Here is a 17,156-nt window from a genome sequence, read left to right as displayed (position 1 = left end):
TTTTTTTTTAATGTGCATTCAGGATTATTTGTGCTCATGATGGGACCAAAGTGGTTAGACTGTACACAACTCTGCCTTCAAACCTACTTGCACCTCCTGCACCAGTTTTGGGTTGGACATGCTGCTTCATTTCTGATTGGCGCGTGTCCCATAGCTTCCTGCTGAAACCACAGCCAAGAATGCAGGCCTGGGGCGGGCAGGGGGAGAGGCAGGCCATGGGTGTTGGCCGTACAATCAGGTCTGTGCCTGATGGCTGAGACAACAAATTTTCCTAGGGGGCTTTTCCCCCCCATTGTGCACAACACAGCTTGGCACAGCTCAACCAATAAGCTGAAGGAGAAGAAAGAAAAACACACCAACCACATTGTCCCATAGGAAAAATTCTGCCCTGCCCTGAAAAGAAACACCCAGACACAGGTGGAAATAATAACAACTGGAAAAGAAGGCAGCAGCCAGCCCTAGTCACTTGGAAAAAACCAAGGGCCAAGGAGAGACAGCTGGCTCTCTTGTAGTAACAGCGCCATCGCTACTCTAGGAATAAGGGAGCTGTTGATAAGACTATGGAGGCGAGTGCCTGTCATTTGCTGCGGCATCTGACCATAGATTGTTTGCCTTTAGGGTGGTTCTTTTTCCGTGTGCATTTGTTTGTTGTCATGTAAATCATATTTGAGGAAATAAGCCCAGGTCATTTTGTGTGGATCACTCATCCCCGAAAGGAGAGAGGGCGTGTGGAAAGAGGGCGATTGAGAAGATGAAAAACACTGAGCTTGGATTGGCTTTAGTATTCCTTGTTCACTTCTCTCCTTTTTCAAAACTGGGAGGCACACAGTGGAAGAGCACGCAAAGGAGGAATTCAGGAGTCACCAGCAGTTTTCTTCATGACCTTGTGAATGAAAAGGGTAAACCCTGGAAGGTATAGTTCGTGGAGATGCAGCGGCGGGGAATCTGTGAAGCTGTCTTTGCTGCTTATTTGGAAAGCAAAGTCAGAATCAGCAAAGCAAAGAAAAGAAAAATCTCCTGAAATCCCCCAAGGCCTTTTCTGACTATCATTTTCTTTTCATCTTTCTATATCTTTGCTACTAATTTAGGATTCCCTATGGCAGAGGTTTGTTGCTATAACCTGAAAGGAGCAATGGCAAGGAATCTTAAAAGGAAGAAATAAAGTGTATTATCAGGGAGCAGGTGCTTTTGTCCAACATGAAACAATTAGAGCTCCTCGGTGCATTCAAGATTTGGACTTGCTGGTTGCCTAGATTGGTAGGCTAATTTCAAGCAAAGAGCAGAGAAGCAGTAACTGCAGAGAAGCAAGTTCTGTGCAGTCCCCTCCTCACATAAAATACTCTGCCTGCCAGTCTTTCCTGAGTTTTATCCCCCTGTTTAGTAACAGGTGCAGGGGGCAATCTTGCCTGGATACCAGAATTACTTTTGAACCTAGTTTAGTGTTTAGTTTAGTTTAGTTTAAATTAATTTGGGTGTGTAAAGACTGATGACTGGAGTGACTAAAAGAAAAAGATTGATTCTCGCTGGGAAATTAACTGGGAGTGTAAATTAACTGAAGAGGAACTGATTTGGGTGAACTTAATTGGATGCAAATGAACTAAATTATTTGTTTCAGGGAAAGCAGGTGAAAGGTAGTGTGTATTCTGTTTTGGGGTGATGCACAGAGTGGTTTGGCACACAGTTTTACCCTGTATCTTTTTGGTGGCCAGGGCCAGCACCTCCCACGAGGCAGAATGAAGCAGCCGCCTTGCACAGGGGAATCCCCCAGCCCCTCCCCCAGCTGCCGGGGTGGCACAGGGCAGGGGGCTTCTGGCAAGACCTTGCAGAGCTTGTGAGAGAGATCTTGCCAGAAGCCACTGCCACACACCTTTCCGGTGGTGAAACAGGATGGGCTTTAGGCAACTGCCAAGCTGGTGGGGGCTTGAAGCCAGAGCTAGTTTGTGAGGAGGAGCAGTTGCCGCCATGAATGGGGAAAGGCTGTGCTCAGGATCTTGCAGGGCATCCGACTATCGCAGGGCTTGCCGATATCTCAAGGAAAGGCAGCATAGTGGCTCCTTTAAGTGGGCCTTCTCTTCCTCACCTCGCAGTGCTTCCTGCATCTGTCACCAGAGCCAGGGGATGTCAGTGATGAATTCTTGGCTTGTGAGGGAGAAACCTCTGGCTGCTCCCTTTGGTCAGTCTCAGGGCTCTTTAGAACCTCAGCCAGGAGGCAGGGTATAAATTCCTCAAACTAAATAAAGAAATAAATTGCCCTATGTGTTTGTTCTCACCACCTGGAATTCCAAAGTGGGGGCTTTTAGGTTGCAATCTCTCAGGCTTCTTTTTTTTACTGTTATTTTTCAGGCCTCCGATGCGTCTCCCTGTCTTGTTCTAGCCAGTCGCTGAGGCGAAGAGCCCTCCATTGTTTGGTGGCAACATTCCCAGCCAGGACTGTATTAGGTGGGTCCTTTTGCCAATATGTCTCTCAGTTTCTGGCTTTCATAATAACCTGGTCTGTGGATGACTAAGAAACCCTTCCTGTCAACCTGTCCTCATTAGCCCTCTCTTGTTCAAACTCCTAATCTTACAACATAACTATACTGGGAGGATATGTAATGGTTCGTATTGCATCCCATTTAGTTGGTTTTGGTCTTTTATTCTCTGCAAACGCATGCTGCCATTTTTATCTTTTTTCAATTTTCAGGGTTTTGGCTAAAGAGTTAAAATCCAAATATTTGTTTAAGTAAAATATTTCATTTTGTTTCATGTTCAGCTCATGTAAGGATTTTCAATTTTTTGGCTTGCATCCACTAGATCAGATGGAATCATTGTAATAATATGTTCTAAAAATAAGTCTCTGTATTTTACTCTGTCAAATGTTGGACGCTGTGCTAGATTATGAAGCAGAATGAGAAGAAAAACAGGGGCAGGGGATGTACCAAATCATCATTTGCTATAAGGTTGCTCAAATTATCTGTCATTACCTTGAAAGTAGCCTAGTTGGTCAACTATGAAGATTGCATATGACCAGTTGGAACACAGCCTTTTGTCTAGCGAGCAGAAAACAGTTCTTTACACCAGTGCAGGAGGCTATGAGATACACTCCAGAATCCCAGCATGCCATTTCTTAGATGTTTGCATAGCTCTTTTCTTCCCACTGGACAAAACAATTTCAACTCACCCCAAAGTCATATCCCAGTCACACCACAGAGTCTTCCTGAGAGTTTCCATGTCAGATTGAAACTTGCTGAGACAATATTCCTGGATGTACTGCCCATAGGTGACTTCATGGCATGCCCTGACCACCATAAAGTGATGGGCTGAAATGGAAAGGTGGAAGGGGGGGGGGAGAGACAAAAAGGGGGGAAGAAAGGTAAAGGCCAGGACTGAGTTGATTGATTCATTCTAACACATTTCAAAGTTACCAGTGCAAGAGAGCGGCTAGAGTTCCTTCCCTCAGAAACATCTCCATGTGTCTCCCCTACTCCTGGGATAAACAACCATTAGCAGGAAAAGAGCACTAATGGGCACTGCTTCCTCTGCATCCCAATTTCAGGTAGATCTAATAAGTTGGACTGTCAGTTGAATAAGCAATTGGATGGGATAATGGCCACCTTCCAGCTGATCCTCTGCTGAGGAGGTTTTTACCTCAGGAAGTAAAGAAGGGGGAATTAAGAAAAAACTACTATACTGCCCCCTCCCCCAATGAAAGGTATGTACTGTGGCCTGCTGGTTCATCCAAAGGCCTGTCATTCAAATTTAGGAAGGAAAAAAAAACTATAAGCTAGTGTTGTAAGATTCTGCTGACTCTTATTAAACTTTTTGCTTAGGAAATATCTGTTGAAAAGGTGCCTACATATTTACAAATTTGTTTGTCCTGACCAAGCATTTTGATCACCTCCCATGACAATATGAGAATTCCCTGATAGAAAATCAATTGCCCCGCAAACAGTCTCTGGGAATGCCCATACATCTTGAGAAGATGTAAAGAAGTCTCTGATGAGATTAGAGATGGAAAGGCCTGGAAAAAACCAGAAAACAAACAAACTAGTCCCCCCCCCCATTTCCCCCCAAAGCCATTTTCCCCCATTTGGAGAAAAAACAGAAAAAACCTGGGTTTCCCCCCAATTTTTCCGGGTTTTTTCAGGCTTTCCCATCTGTAGATGGGATATAAACATTAATACAAATAAAGAAATGCCATTACTGAGATCAACCTGAAGTGTCAAGACACCATCGTGGGACTGTGCTTCCATAATTTTACAATCACCCTCCAATTCCATGGAAAGGAGAACATCGATGTTTTTCCAAAAAAATATATTCTAGAAAACAGGTGTAAATAGTTGACAAACTATTTTATTGATTAGATAATAAATCAATAAATAAATCAATAAAAGATAAACCTCTGCTTGCTTATCCAGAGATATTTGACAGTATAATTCAGATTTAGAATTGTTTTCCCCTCTGTTTGGCTATTTTGTCAACAATTACAGGAATAAAATGGGAGCTAGAAAGCCTGTATCAAACTTCTGTGTGGAACAGAAATTGCCTTACTAGACTCAGGATAATGATTGATGCCATTAAAGACAGCCCTTTCCTATTGTTCACTGCTTGCCTTAAAAAAAATAATCAGTTGTGCAAAGGCTAAGACATGAATAACATCACATCTCATTTGGTCCACAGAAAGCAAAGAGACTCAATATAGTTCTTGGCTATCTCAATCATTTCCATTGGGGGATTTGAGCCTGACATTCATGACAAAGTTCCGCATGTACAGGCAATGCTATTTGCTAGGCATTAGCAGCCCAGAATGTTGGCAGCCCTGCGCTTCCTCCAGGGCCCTCCTGGATATAAAAAGAGCCTGTGAAGTCCATGAAGACACACGATAGTCCTTTGACCAAAATAGACCAACACTCTCTCTATGGTGGTAAAATACACTAACTAACAGCTTTTACAAATGCAACCCATATATAATCCACTCCTCCATCAAGGTCTGCAAATTTACAGCAATAGTACATATTTCTTTCCAAATCCAGTCAGAATTCCCAAACTACTGTATTGATTATAACTAAGGTAAAGCAACAGAACTCGGGGCATCCAACAGTTTGAATTTGAATTTAAATATGCTTTGCTGTTGTTTAGTTGTTTAGTCATGTCCGCCTCTTTGTGACCCCCTGGACCAGAGCACGCCAGGCACTCCTGTCTTCCACTGCCTCCCACAGTTTGGTCAAATTCATGTTCGTAGCTTCGAGAACACCGTCCAACCATCTCGTCCTCTGTCGTCCCCTTCTCCTTGTGCCCTCCATCTTTCCCAACATCAGGGCCTTTTCCAGGGAGTTTTCTCTTCTCATGAGGTGGCCAAAGTATTGGAGTCTCAGCTTCTGGATCTGTCCTTCCAGTGAGTACTCAAGGCTGATTTCCTTAAGAATGGATAAATCCTGCTGAGGCCAGGCCCAGCTAATATTTTCCCCCAGGGATCAAAATAAGAAGTGCTGCACTCTCCATAAGACTAATTTTTTCAATAGCTCAGAGATTTTCCACTATCATGCTTAATGTAATTTACATGTCTGGTACTTGAATTCATTAAGAAATATTTTAAGTTGCTTATTAGTAGGGGCACATGAGAAATTTGATATTTGCCAGTTCTGATACACACTGAGCTGATCTACACTAACTAGACTAATGTGTAGATCAAAATGAAGCTATCCACCACTTATCCTGGCTTTTATATTTGTTTTAAAAATTATATGCCTTATAAATGTTCATAAATACATACATACATACTTACATACATAATGTGCTACAGTTTTTGATTAAAAATGTACCAAAATGCATTCCTATTTTGAGAAATAATGTGCTCAGAAACATCAATTTAATGTGGATTTTTATAAAATACTGTCAAAATAAAGCAAACGTATGAGTAAACTAATCACTGTGGCATCCTGTTCTTCTTTAAAAAGGTAAAGGTACCCCTGACCATTAGGTCCAGTTGCAGATGACTCTGGGGTTGCAGAGCTCATCTCGCTTTACTGGCCGAGGGAGCCGGCGTACAGCTTCCGGGTCATGTGGCCAGCATGTCTAAGCCACTTCTGGCGAACCAGAGCAGCGCACAGAAACGCTGTTTTCCTTCCCGCCTATTTATCTACTTGTACTTTGGGCATGCTTTCGAACTTCTAGGTTGGCAGGAGCAGGGACCGAGCAACGGGAGCTTACCCCGTCGCAGGGATTCGAACCGCCAACCTTCTGATCGGCAAGCCCTAGGCTCTGTGGTTTAGACCACAGCGCCACCTGCGTCCCTTTGTTCTTCTTTGGGCAGTCCTAAAAAAGAAGCCAGCAGCTAATCTTCTAAGACTTCAACCTGACTAGTAGCAGTGGGTGGAAGGGTAGACACATAAGTATCACAGATCCATCCTTACTTACCAGAATCATACAACTAAATAGTTGGTCATGGACCCCGAGGGTCATCTAATCCAACCTCCTGCAATGCAAACATCTCCACTAAATACTGCAGTACTACAGCCAGATTCTCAGAGAGTCACCATTGTCATTCTTATGACAATGAACCTTGTGACGGGGACACCCCAAGTGCCGCTCAGGTGATCGGATGCTGCTCTTCTGTTCACATAAGGAAGGCATCACTTCCTTCAAATTACTCTCTCACCCTCAGCTCCAGGCAACCTGTTCCACACCATTCCCAATGGCAGACCTTTTGTGGGGGGCGGGGAGGGGTTCACAGAGAAAGAAGAATGTGGGGCACTCCCATTCTGCGACTGTGAAGTCCATTTCATTCGCAGAAAAGAGTTAAAATCCAAATATTTGGTTAAGTAAAATATTTCATTACACGTTCAGCTCATGTAAGGATTAAAAACAACAACAACATCCATGTTTTTGGATCCTACCCCCACGTTGGAGTCTGGCCCTGCTTCCAAGGTGTCTGGGACTCCACGAGCAAAGCAAGGTGCTAAGGAAATAAAAAAATTCCTTCCTGTAGCACCTTAAAGACCAACTAAGTTAGTTCTTGGTATAAGCTTTCGTGTGCATGCACACTTCTTCAGATACACTGAAACAGAAGTTGCCAGATCCTTCTATATAGTGAGAAGGTGGGGAGGGGTATTACTCAGAAGGGTGGTGGGAATCGGAGATTGGCAGATAGCTGAGATGAGCCTGATGAGCCCGTTGACGACTCTTAACGACTGTAATAGGTCTTACAGGAAAAGGCAAGGGGTGGGAAGGTGAGAAATGGTTTAGTCATGTATAATGAGATAAGAATCCAATGTCTCTGTTCAGACCAGGTCTCTCCATTGTTTTAAGTTTGGTAATGAGTTGCAATTCAGCAGCTTCTCTTTCCAGTCTATTTCTGAAATTCCTTTGTAGTAAAACAGCTACTTTGAGATCTTGTATAGAATGTCCTGGGAGATTGAAGTGTTCTCCTACTGGTTTCTCTGTTTTGTGATTCTTGATGTCAGATTTATGTCCGTTTATTCTTTGGCGTAAGGTTTGGCCTGTTTGTCCAATATAGAGAGCCCACCACCCACCACCCTTCTGAGTAATACCCCTCCCCACCTTCTCTATATATAGAAGGATCTGGCAACTTCTGTTTCAGTGTATCTGAAGAAGTGTGCATGCACACGAAAGCTTATACCAAGAACTAACTTAGTTGGTCTTTAAGGTGCTACAGGAAGGAATTTTTTTATTTTGACTATGGCAGACCAACACGGCTACCCATCTGTAACTGCTAAGGAAATGTTCAGCAAAAAATGTTTGTTTTTAGAAACTGTAATTATTATTATTCCCCGCCCATCTGGCTGGATTTCCCCAGCCACTCTGTATAAACATGGATCCAACACAGTAACAAACCAAATCAGGATAACATATCATTTTATACACTTCAGCTCCTTATAACTTCCCAGCGTTGCCAACCCCCCCGCCCCCCAGTACAAAGGCAATGCATTCCCTGAATTAAAAGCATTCACAGCTTCAGGCTGATGACACATTAGCCCTCAGGGGCTTCTCCCTCAGCAATCAGAGGATTGCATGAAATGCTTGTGATGAAATCTAAAACCGAGAGCTGCTCCCCAGTTTTTCTACTTTATTGCATGTCCTAGAGGTGATTAATGATTCTCCAAAGCCTTGATGGAGTTTGACCAATCGTCTATCAATGTCAAGAGCTTCCCAGCTCTCAGCTGGGAGTGAGCCCAAAGCTAACAGCTGGGCAGGTGGCTGGGGCTGCAGCTGCTGGCCATTTCTGTGGAGAGGCAGGCAATGACTAGGCCTCTCAGGGACCCACTGATGAGCGTTTCTCCTTGGTCTTTTCTGCCTACCAAAATGTAAAACATTTTGATCAAACTGTTCATCACCATCTCAAGTAGCATTCAATATGCTCCAGTGGACTTGCTTGGATTGCACTCATGGCTTTATGATATTAGAAAACTATGAAAATACTTTTTTAACCCTTTCCATTTTGAACTGGCTTGCATAAACATTCCAGTATTTGGAAGGGTATTGCGTATGCCTGTGGGTATCAGAAGTGAATACCATGGGTCTCTATGTGGCCCACAGGACAGCATACAGGAATAAAAAACCTGTAAAACAAAAAAGACAACACAACCAAGTAATGCTTAGCTCTTCACCTGAAGGCATGGTCCCACAAAGTACATGCTTATTTCCGTGAAGGCAACTAAAACATGCCTGCATTTTCCCCTACTGCACCCTCTGCACTTAAACACAAAACCTAAGCAGCTAAACCCTTTGCTGAACAACTTGTTTCCTTTGCAGAAGAGACACCCTGTTGCAGCAGAATGTTCAAAACATTCAGTTGCAGCAAGACTCCCTCCTCCTGCACTGCACAGATTTCCTGTGGTGAGCTGTGGTTTTCCTTTGTTCTGGGGCTGAGCAGAATTCCATGTCTGTAGGGATTCCGGTTTCTTGGCAAGGAATCTCAAGGCCCATTTCCATGGAGATGAAAGAAAAGTGTCGGAAGAAAGTCTATCAGTGACAAATGGTGAAGTCTTGCTAGTTTCTTCCTAAACTGGTTTCCTGGCCAACTGACTCATGCCTTAGTCCAAGCTGCGGGTCTAAGGTCCGCTTGCTAGCCTTTAGCTAGATCAGCTTCAAGCCAGTGTCCTGAATGTCCATTTTCTGTCCATGATCCCAGGCTCTTCTACATGGCAGGTAGGTCCCACTCACAGACATTTGGATTTCTCCCATTTTTTGGCCTGTCTCTAGGGTACGCCAGTTGTTGGGTCCTGAGAAACCCACCTGCTAACGTGCTCATGATGAGTATGCAAAGGGCACAGAAATCTACTGCTCCTCTGCCTCCACCTGCAGGAAGGGTGAGACAGCACGGGATGGCCAGCAGCTATGCAACAACACATTGGATCCATCAATCTTTACCTGTGGAGGTTGGTGCCAGCCATACCCAGCCCTACACAGTTGCCTTCAAGCCCCGCCCTTAGGCTTTTTGAAGACATCTGGTTAGCAACTATGGGAAATTGGATGCTTGATCAGATGGTAATCCAAGATGGGCTTTTCTTACATTCTCAGCTATCTGCTGCTCATCTACCTCATGGGCCTCTTCAGCTACCCCTGAACATGGGCTTCTGGGTCAGCTTTGACGTTGTCTAGCCTGTATAGTAAATGTGCTGGTGGTTTTGCAGCAAATAGTTTGATATAACCTGGGATTTTATCTACTACTTCTGCCCCTTGGTGCTGATGTAGTTATGCATGTTATTATTATTATTTCTGTTGTCTGGTGTAAGTCGTTGACCATAAGAAAGACAGGTTGACTTTTTCTAATCACTGAGGAAGCAAAGGCCTCATCTCCTCACAAAGCCTCCAAATTTATTCACAGTTGCTCTAAGTTTCTCTGAAATCACCATTACAGCTTCTCCGGCTATGCACACATCATATCTTTAAAGCACCTTCATTCCTTCAGAGTATTTTGAACACTGAGCTTTACACAACACAGAGTTACAATTCTCAGCAACCTTTAACAAACTGAATTCTTTGAGGGGGTGTGTGCTTTGGATGCGCTTTACAGGGATAGTGTGTACACAGTCTCCTGGAAGACTGCTCTAGTTTACTTCAGAACTACTGTTATTTGCTCTAGCTTGGCTCTGTGACACCAACAAACACCCTTCCACTCCTGATAACAGAGGGCAAAGTTCCCTATCGAGCGTATTAAAAATCCTTAATTATTATTGTTTGTTTGTTTCCTGCCACTAAAGAAGTGGGGAAATTGAAAGTGAAGTACAATGGTACCTTGGTTGTCAAACTTAACCCGTTCCGGAAGTCTGTCTGACTCCCGGAACTGTTTGAAAACCAAGGCACAGCTTCCGACTGGCTGCAGGAAACTCCTGCAGCCGCGTTGGACGTTCAGCTTCCAAAGAACATTCGAAAACCGGTGTTGGGGAGCCAAAAAGTACAAGTACCAAGGCGCTCAAGAACCAAGGTACGACTGTAACTATAATTAGCTGTCAGAATGGAATCTACTTGGAGATAATACAGTCACAGCTGTGGAAGTCCAAGACTGATTTAAGGGGGAAACATTAAGGTGGACTGAATGGCTAATAGTATCTAGGGCATTAAAAGCCTCCAGTATGACAAAGGTACTTTCGGATTGATCAATGACCGTGGTATTGTTAAACAGTTGATGGCTGAACAATTAAAAATGATTGATCAATGTTTGATGATGAAGAAGAAAACCAGTCAAAGGATGAGGAAAAATGAGCCAGAGGAATATGAGATGGAAAATGGAAATGGGTATATGCAGCGGCTTCAGACGAAATTGAGGAAAAGCTGGCAGGACTGGATCAAGAAATAATTAAATTGAAAGACGCAGGTGGTCATGTAGAAATGGAATGACTTCCATACAAGGATTTGGAGGTAAAGTAGAAAATAAAATAAAAAATGCTGATTTGGAGAATTATCTGGATATAGCACTGATGGAGTGGAGAGGGGGGAAAGCTTTGAGACTTCAGTCCTGGTTTTTCTATAGTTCTAGCAGAGAGGGAGTACTCTGCGTACAACCTGGATTGAATTCAGGGAATGGTGCTGTTAAAGTTATGGTATGAAAATGGAATGTGCTAGAGGAGGAGATTGGTATGCTATCGTAAACACAACAGGAAATGGAACTAAACATATGGAACTGGATATGAACTAGCTATAATGAGAAACAAAAATGGAATATTGACCCAATGTGTGTGTGTGTGTACACTTTAATACGGACATGGATGAAATAATTTATTATTATTCAATATGGAGTAAAGGTGGTGGGAATTAATTTTATTCTGTGAACCGCACTGAGACCCCCAGGTATAAATTCAATAAATAATAACAATAACAACAATAATAATAGAGGTAAAATTAAAAGAAAGAGTATGGTTAACATTTATTAATAATAATAACAATTAGGGAACCTATCTTTTACTTTTTGTAGGAAAAAAAATGAATGATTCTGAGACACCTTGACTTACACAAAATACTGTTTTACAGAAAGTGGAGAAGATGGATGTTCACATGGACTGAAGGTTTTAAATAATCAAATTTTCTTTCTTCCTATTTTTCCTTTATTTCTATTGTCCTTTTCTTTCAATTCTCTGTTTCTTTTCTTTTTTTGTAGTTGTAATTTTACTGTATTATGATAAAATTGTAATAAAAAATCTTATACAAAAGAAACATTTCCCCCTAAACCATAATATGATCAATTTGCTATTTCTTAGACAATAAAAATAACTTTAAAACCAAAGAGGGTCTGACTTGTAGCATCTTCTGTTTCCTAGTGAAGAGTTACAAGCTAAACAGTAGTAAATAGTTAATTATGTTGTACAGATAAGTCCATTATATATAGCACAGCCCAATGCATTATTCACTAGTCTTTCCGCAAAGGAAAGTGCACAGCAAGAAGCAAGACGCAAAGCAGTGGACCTGACCTCAAAAATAATCCCACAATCTGTATGACAATTTCATTTTTCAGCATTGTAACTGAAGCATTGCCTCAAGAAGTCTGCAAGTGTACAAAAATATTTGATATTGTTTTCAATACTTGCCTCAAATTTTAAAGGGAAAAGGAATGGGCTGACAGGGAAACCCCTGGAGTAACAAGAGCCTTGGAAGTTTTTAATGTAAAAAACAAACCAAATTGGAACCAATGTATTTTTAAAAACAACAACACATATTGATGATTTTCATTGTTAGTTTTCCACATTCACCAAAAACATCGATTTCCCTCCCCCGCCCCCCGCACTTCCATGGCACTTTCTATCCATTTCTGCTGCATAATTTAATCACTCCATAACCTCTCTTTCTCTTTTTATCTCAACATAATTTATACTGCTGATTTTACTCTAATTCTGCTAATGTTTTAATTTGCTTACAATGATTCTTCACATACCATATTTACTTGAATGTAAATGCGCCATCAATCTAATGAACACCCTAATTATCACGACGTAATTTGGCCAAAAGAGGTGTGCATTACATTTGAGTAAGTATGGTATTCTACAAACATTTTCCAGTCTTCTTGATCTCTTATTCTGAGGGTTAGGCTTGCTAGTTCTGCATATGGTAAAACATACCTTCTGTTTCTTGACATTAACAGCAGTTACCTGATTCTGATTTGTACATCTTTGCTAGCTTACTTGGTGTCAGGTACCACCTATATAACATTTTCATAATTCTCTTTCAGCACACAACAAGCTGTAAATTTTAAATCAGTTTTCCACAGTTTCTCCCACAAACTAAATTCTGTATTATGTCCAGCATAAAGCAACTGAATAAAAGCATAAAAGCAACATCTTAGCTTAACCAAAGAGAATCAAGTGAAGATGGGCTTCTAAAGTGACACCTGCAGCCATCTAAAGACGTCCTCCCCTAGAGTGGTCCTCAGTGGTAAGACCACTGAGCCCAAAGGCTGCAATTCATGCAGTTGTACCACTGCCTGGTATATCAAGCCTGAGAATCTGTGTGCTCTAGATCTGCTCTGAAACAGTGAATTTACTTTTTAATGTGTGTCAGTGCCAGATTGTTCTACAGTCAAAATGTGATGGGGAAATGAGTGTTGTTTATTTATAACAAGCTCCTTGGTCATTTGTTGTTATCATTCAATTCACACTGCATCTTGTTATTATGTTTAGAAGCCATTTTATTTTCTGAAGTGTCTGTTTTAAGGAGGCTGTCACAATACGCCCACACGGTGATCTTCACTCTATGATTTGATGAGTCTCTCCTACATTCCAGGGGACTAGATGAGCCCAACTCTGCAGTTCTATAGGTTTAAGTGCCCCGGCCCAAGACCCACCTCTGACCTCCACACTATCCGCTTTCACAGATTCACATTTGATTTATACTAAGACACTTCACTTCTATTGAAATGTTAATTCACAAAGCAACATACATAGTGCTACTTTGGCATTACTGTGAAATGAAAACCAGCAATTTTTACACTTTTTCTTAGCCAAAAGGCTGAGAAGCTATTTAAAACCAGTGATTGATTGATTGACTCACCATTTCAATGAGACATCTGAGCAAACATTATTTCAGATTTAATTCCAGTGGGGGGTGATACGTGAAAAGCTACCTCACAGCTCACCTTGTACAACCAAATTGGGGTTTTGTTTTTGTTTTGAGGATCACCATTGTTGAGAAACCTGCTCACAAAGACAGGTGCTACCAAATGGCAATGGGTGAATGATTGCTTCACTTGCCAATTCTAAGTACACTTCACTAACTGGTATCCAAAACTTTGGTAATATTAGTTGCTGAAATTGCACTTTTAAGGTTGTGCCACCACAGAGATCAAGGATTCTTTTCTGCAACTCCTTGTCTTAATTCCTGGTGGCTCTGTGTCCACAGTGGATGCTTGTCTTCACTAGATACCCTCCCACAAATTTGTTTTTTAGCTTGTGTTCTGGTGAGCTACAAGGGAAGAATGTTGTGCTGATTCCTAAGTGGTGGGGTAGATTTTAGCGTGTGGAGGAGGGAATTATTGCTGCTTTTCCTCCGAAGAACAGAAGACCGTTCCTCCTTCTACCCACTACAAAGAATACATCTGCATTATAGTCCCAGCATACTTCCAGTTGTAGAAGAAGTCTAGAAAGCCAGAGAAACAGACCAGAAAGTGAACAGAGCGTCCTTACTCCATAGAGAGCTATAGGAAGGTGGGGCATACAGTTGGCCAGAAAAGTCTTTCTTACTGAAAAATACTGAAAATTGCCTTTCTCCTGCCTCTTTGCAGCCAGCATTCATGGAAATTGTTGAAATGAGTGTCTCATCAAAACAATGTGTTCTAGCCCAGACGCTGCATTTTGTGATCCTTTGGTCTGGTCAACCTTAGCTAGAGTCCAGCAGAGCAGCAACAGCTTTGCTACAACCCACCTGAGATAGCCTTGCTTGCTATCCATTTGTGGGTTTTGACCCATAGGCTGAAGACTACAGTGTATAGGCTGTTTTACTTTGCTTCATTTCCATTCCAAGGAAAGAGTTTCAACTTCATATTCACCAAACATAATTTGCATTACTGTCACCAATAAGGCAACTTATAGTGCTGCAAGGGAGCAGAAAGGTCACTTACTTTTACCCTCCACTGCAAGGCAGGGTCATCTATTCCACTGGTATAACATTATTGCAATAGCAAATTGTGATACCAAAGGTGACCACGCTTGACTGCAGTGCCACAGGCAACAGGCAAACACAGTGGGGCAAATCCTTGCTTCACAGCATAGCCTTCTCAGGACACCTGAGCAATACACTGAAGAAAACCTGTGCAGTAAACATGCTCAGTGACATTGTGGGACAAAGCAAGTACAAAGCAAGTACAAAGCAAGCCATGAGCATGTAAGAAGATGGCTATTAACCTACTAGCCCCACTAGGCAACACCCACCTTCCTTTTCTGTACATCCCTTATAATTTAAGTGGCCATTTCTGTTAGAGCTTTGCTTGTTTTTGATACAATTTGTCATGGCTAAATATTTGTCCATTTTAAGCAACTCCCTGGAAAGGTGAAAACTTGAGCAGTGACACATCTGCACAAAGTTTAAGCTGAGGAATAAAAATGTACAGGAGAAATTATATGATGTCATTTTGATGTCAGGTGATTGACAGGTGGGCACACAGGGTGAGGGGAGATAAGGATCTAGCTGCCAGCCAGATGCAGATCCCCCACCCCAGACTAACGATGCGTGTAAACATACTAGCAATGTTTCTGAATGCTTAGCTTCTTGAAAGCACAAGGCACTTTCCGTTCACTGTTGATTTCTACATGCTGCAAGAGAGGATTTGTAATACAATCAAATCCCGGAAAGGAAAAAGATGGACATGAAACAACAACAAAGGTCTGCAGGCAAATGGTTTGAGCAGAGGAAGAGGGAATTTACATGGGAGGCACAAACAAGTTTTATAATTTATAGAACATGGTTACATGCGGCCCATTCCAGGAAGCAAGTGGCTCAAGGATGCAAAGCAGCCGCCACACTCAGTGTAGGCAAAAGCCTTGTCCCTTATTCCCAGGTGCCCTTTAGGAACAGAAATGCATTCTATACATGTTCAGATTCTTGTAGTGGCATTGAAGGGTTGCATTCATCTGAGAAATTTAAAGTGCTGGGGGAAACACGCATATATGGGTACACGTCAAAGATTGGCTGTCAGGTCTGCAGCTGGTGGCCAACCTGGATTTGTTGTGTGCAGTGGCGTAGCGTGGGGGTGCAGGGGGGGCCAGCCACACCGGGCGCAACATCTGGGGATTAGGGTTAGGGGGCGCAAATCCTCAGGTTAGGGGGCGCAAATTACTTGCCTTGCCCCGGGGTGCTGACAACCCACGCTACGCCACTGGTTGTGTGTAATGTGTGAAAGGGTCTGCAGTGTTGGTGATCTGTTCAAATCCCTCCCTGTGGCTGCCTCAAGCTTGTTTCCAACATCCTCTTTCTGAGTACTCAAGGTTACTCTTCTAGCCAGCTTGCCTTGGGATGCAGCCTGCCTCAACTCTGCTGCCTTGAGGAGATTTACTGACTTCACGGGTTAACAGAAGTCTCACATCTGCCCACTCGTGTGTGGGGAAATAAAGCAGAAGCTGGGTGCAAATAGAAGAGAGTAAATTTTGTGCAATCAAACCACTTAAAGGGGACAAAAGAAGCAACGCGCTCACATCACAGCCAAAGGATTTGAGGAAGTAAAATGTCTCAAAGCCACCCCGCCCGCCCTCGCCCACTCCCGGCTCGCCTGGTGGGAAATCTCCTGGACCGCATTACAGGCACTGTCATTTGCCCTCAGGGCATTGCAGGTCCTGTTAATTGTTAGATGGAGACCGACTGACATTACGGCAGGAAGGCTTCCCAGGTCTCCCTATATTACTACGGCATGTGAACCATCACCTTTGTCCCGCGCCTCCATTACGCAAAGTCCTTGTCTCCAAACGCATCGGCGCCAAGCAGCACTCACCCAGGAGGAGCCACACCAAGCGCTTCAGCCGGACGACCATCCCCAAAGCCATGGCTGGCCGAGAGCGAGGGAGCCTCGCCGACGCCCGCGGACTTCACTGCAACGGGGCGACGCGATCCATGCCGAGGAGCCCGGCCAGGTGGTCTCTCGCGCGTCCGGAGCCGCGTCTGGCCAGAGCCCCTTCCCCTTCTCCCGAGGCAGAGCTCTCTCTTCGGAAGGCGATCGGCTGCTGAAGGGGCCACGTGGGAGCGGGAGCTCTGATTGGATCGCCCCGTGGATCGCTCAGCCTTCCGCGCCCCCACCCCCGCCGGCAAGGTCCTGGTTGCTAAGGCGGGCGCAGAGCCCGGCGCAAGCCCCGCGCGCAAAGGGAGCGCAGAGGAGGAGGAGGAGGAGGAGGAGCTGAAGTTGCTGCTTGGGAAAGAAACCTCGGCAAAGGGACGAGCCAAGAAATCCAAAACTGCAGGAAGGTGGTTTAATTGTCAGGAAGCAGTGAGCAAGGTGTTCGAGTTCTGCAGAACTCCTCGGCAGGCTGGATGAAGCCTGAAGGTTGCAACAAATGTCGCCCTGCATCGAGAAGATGACCTTCCCCGCCCCCTCGCAAACGTGGAACCCAAAAAGTTCTGAATATTGAAAAGACACTTCTGTGCATGCATGAATGTATGCCTTTGTGGTTGACAGCCATTTCTAATGTTTTCTGCCGATACTGAGCTTTTCTTCCAGAGTACCTATTTTATTCCTCTGAAGTTCA

General features: G+C 43.5%; 1 protein-coding gene across 1 annotated transcript in view; it reads right to left on the bottom strand.

The window, feature by feature from the left end:
- The window catches only part of RAMP1 (receptor activity modifying protein 1), a 39,534-nt gene extending 22,938 nt beyond the window's left edge, over positions 1 to 16,596 (bottom strand). The window contains exons 1-2 of the mRNA XM_081184074.1: positions 16,409 to 16,596; positions 3,161 to 3,299 (exon numbers count right to left, since the gene is read on the bottom strand). Of these exons, the coding sequence (XP_081040200.1) occupies positions 3,161 to 3,299; positions 16,409 to 16,460 (191 nt within the window). The 5' untranslated portion in view covers positions 16,461 to 16,596. The remainder of the gene's footprint in view (positions 1 to 3,160; positions 3,300 to 16,408) is intronic.
- Positions 16,597 to 17,156: the final 560 nt, after the last annotated feature.

This window comes from Podarcis bocagei, assembly GCF_964188305.1.
Source record: "Podarcis bocagei genome assembly, chromosome: 1".
Lineage (NCBI taxonomy): Eukaryota > Metazoa > Chordata > Lepidosauria > Squamata > Lacertidae > Podarcis > Podarcis bocagei.
The sequence above is the reverse complement of the archived record's forward strand: the minus strand, read 5'-3'. Positions and strand labels throughout refer to the sequence as shown.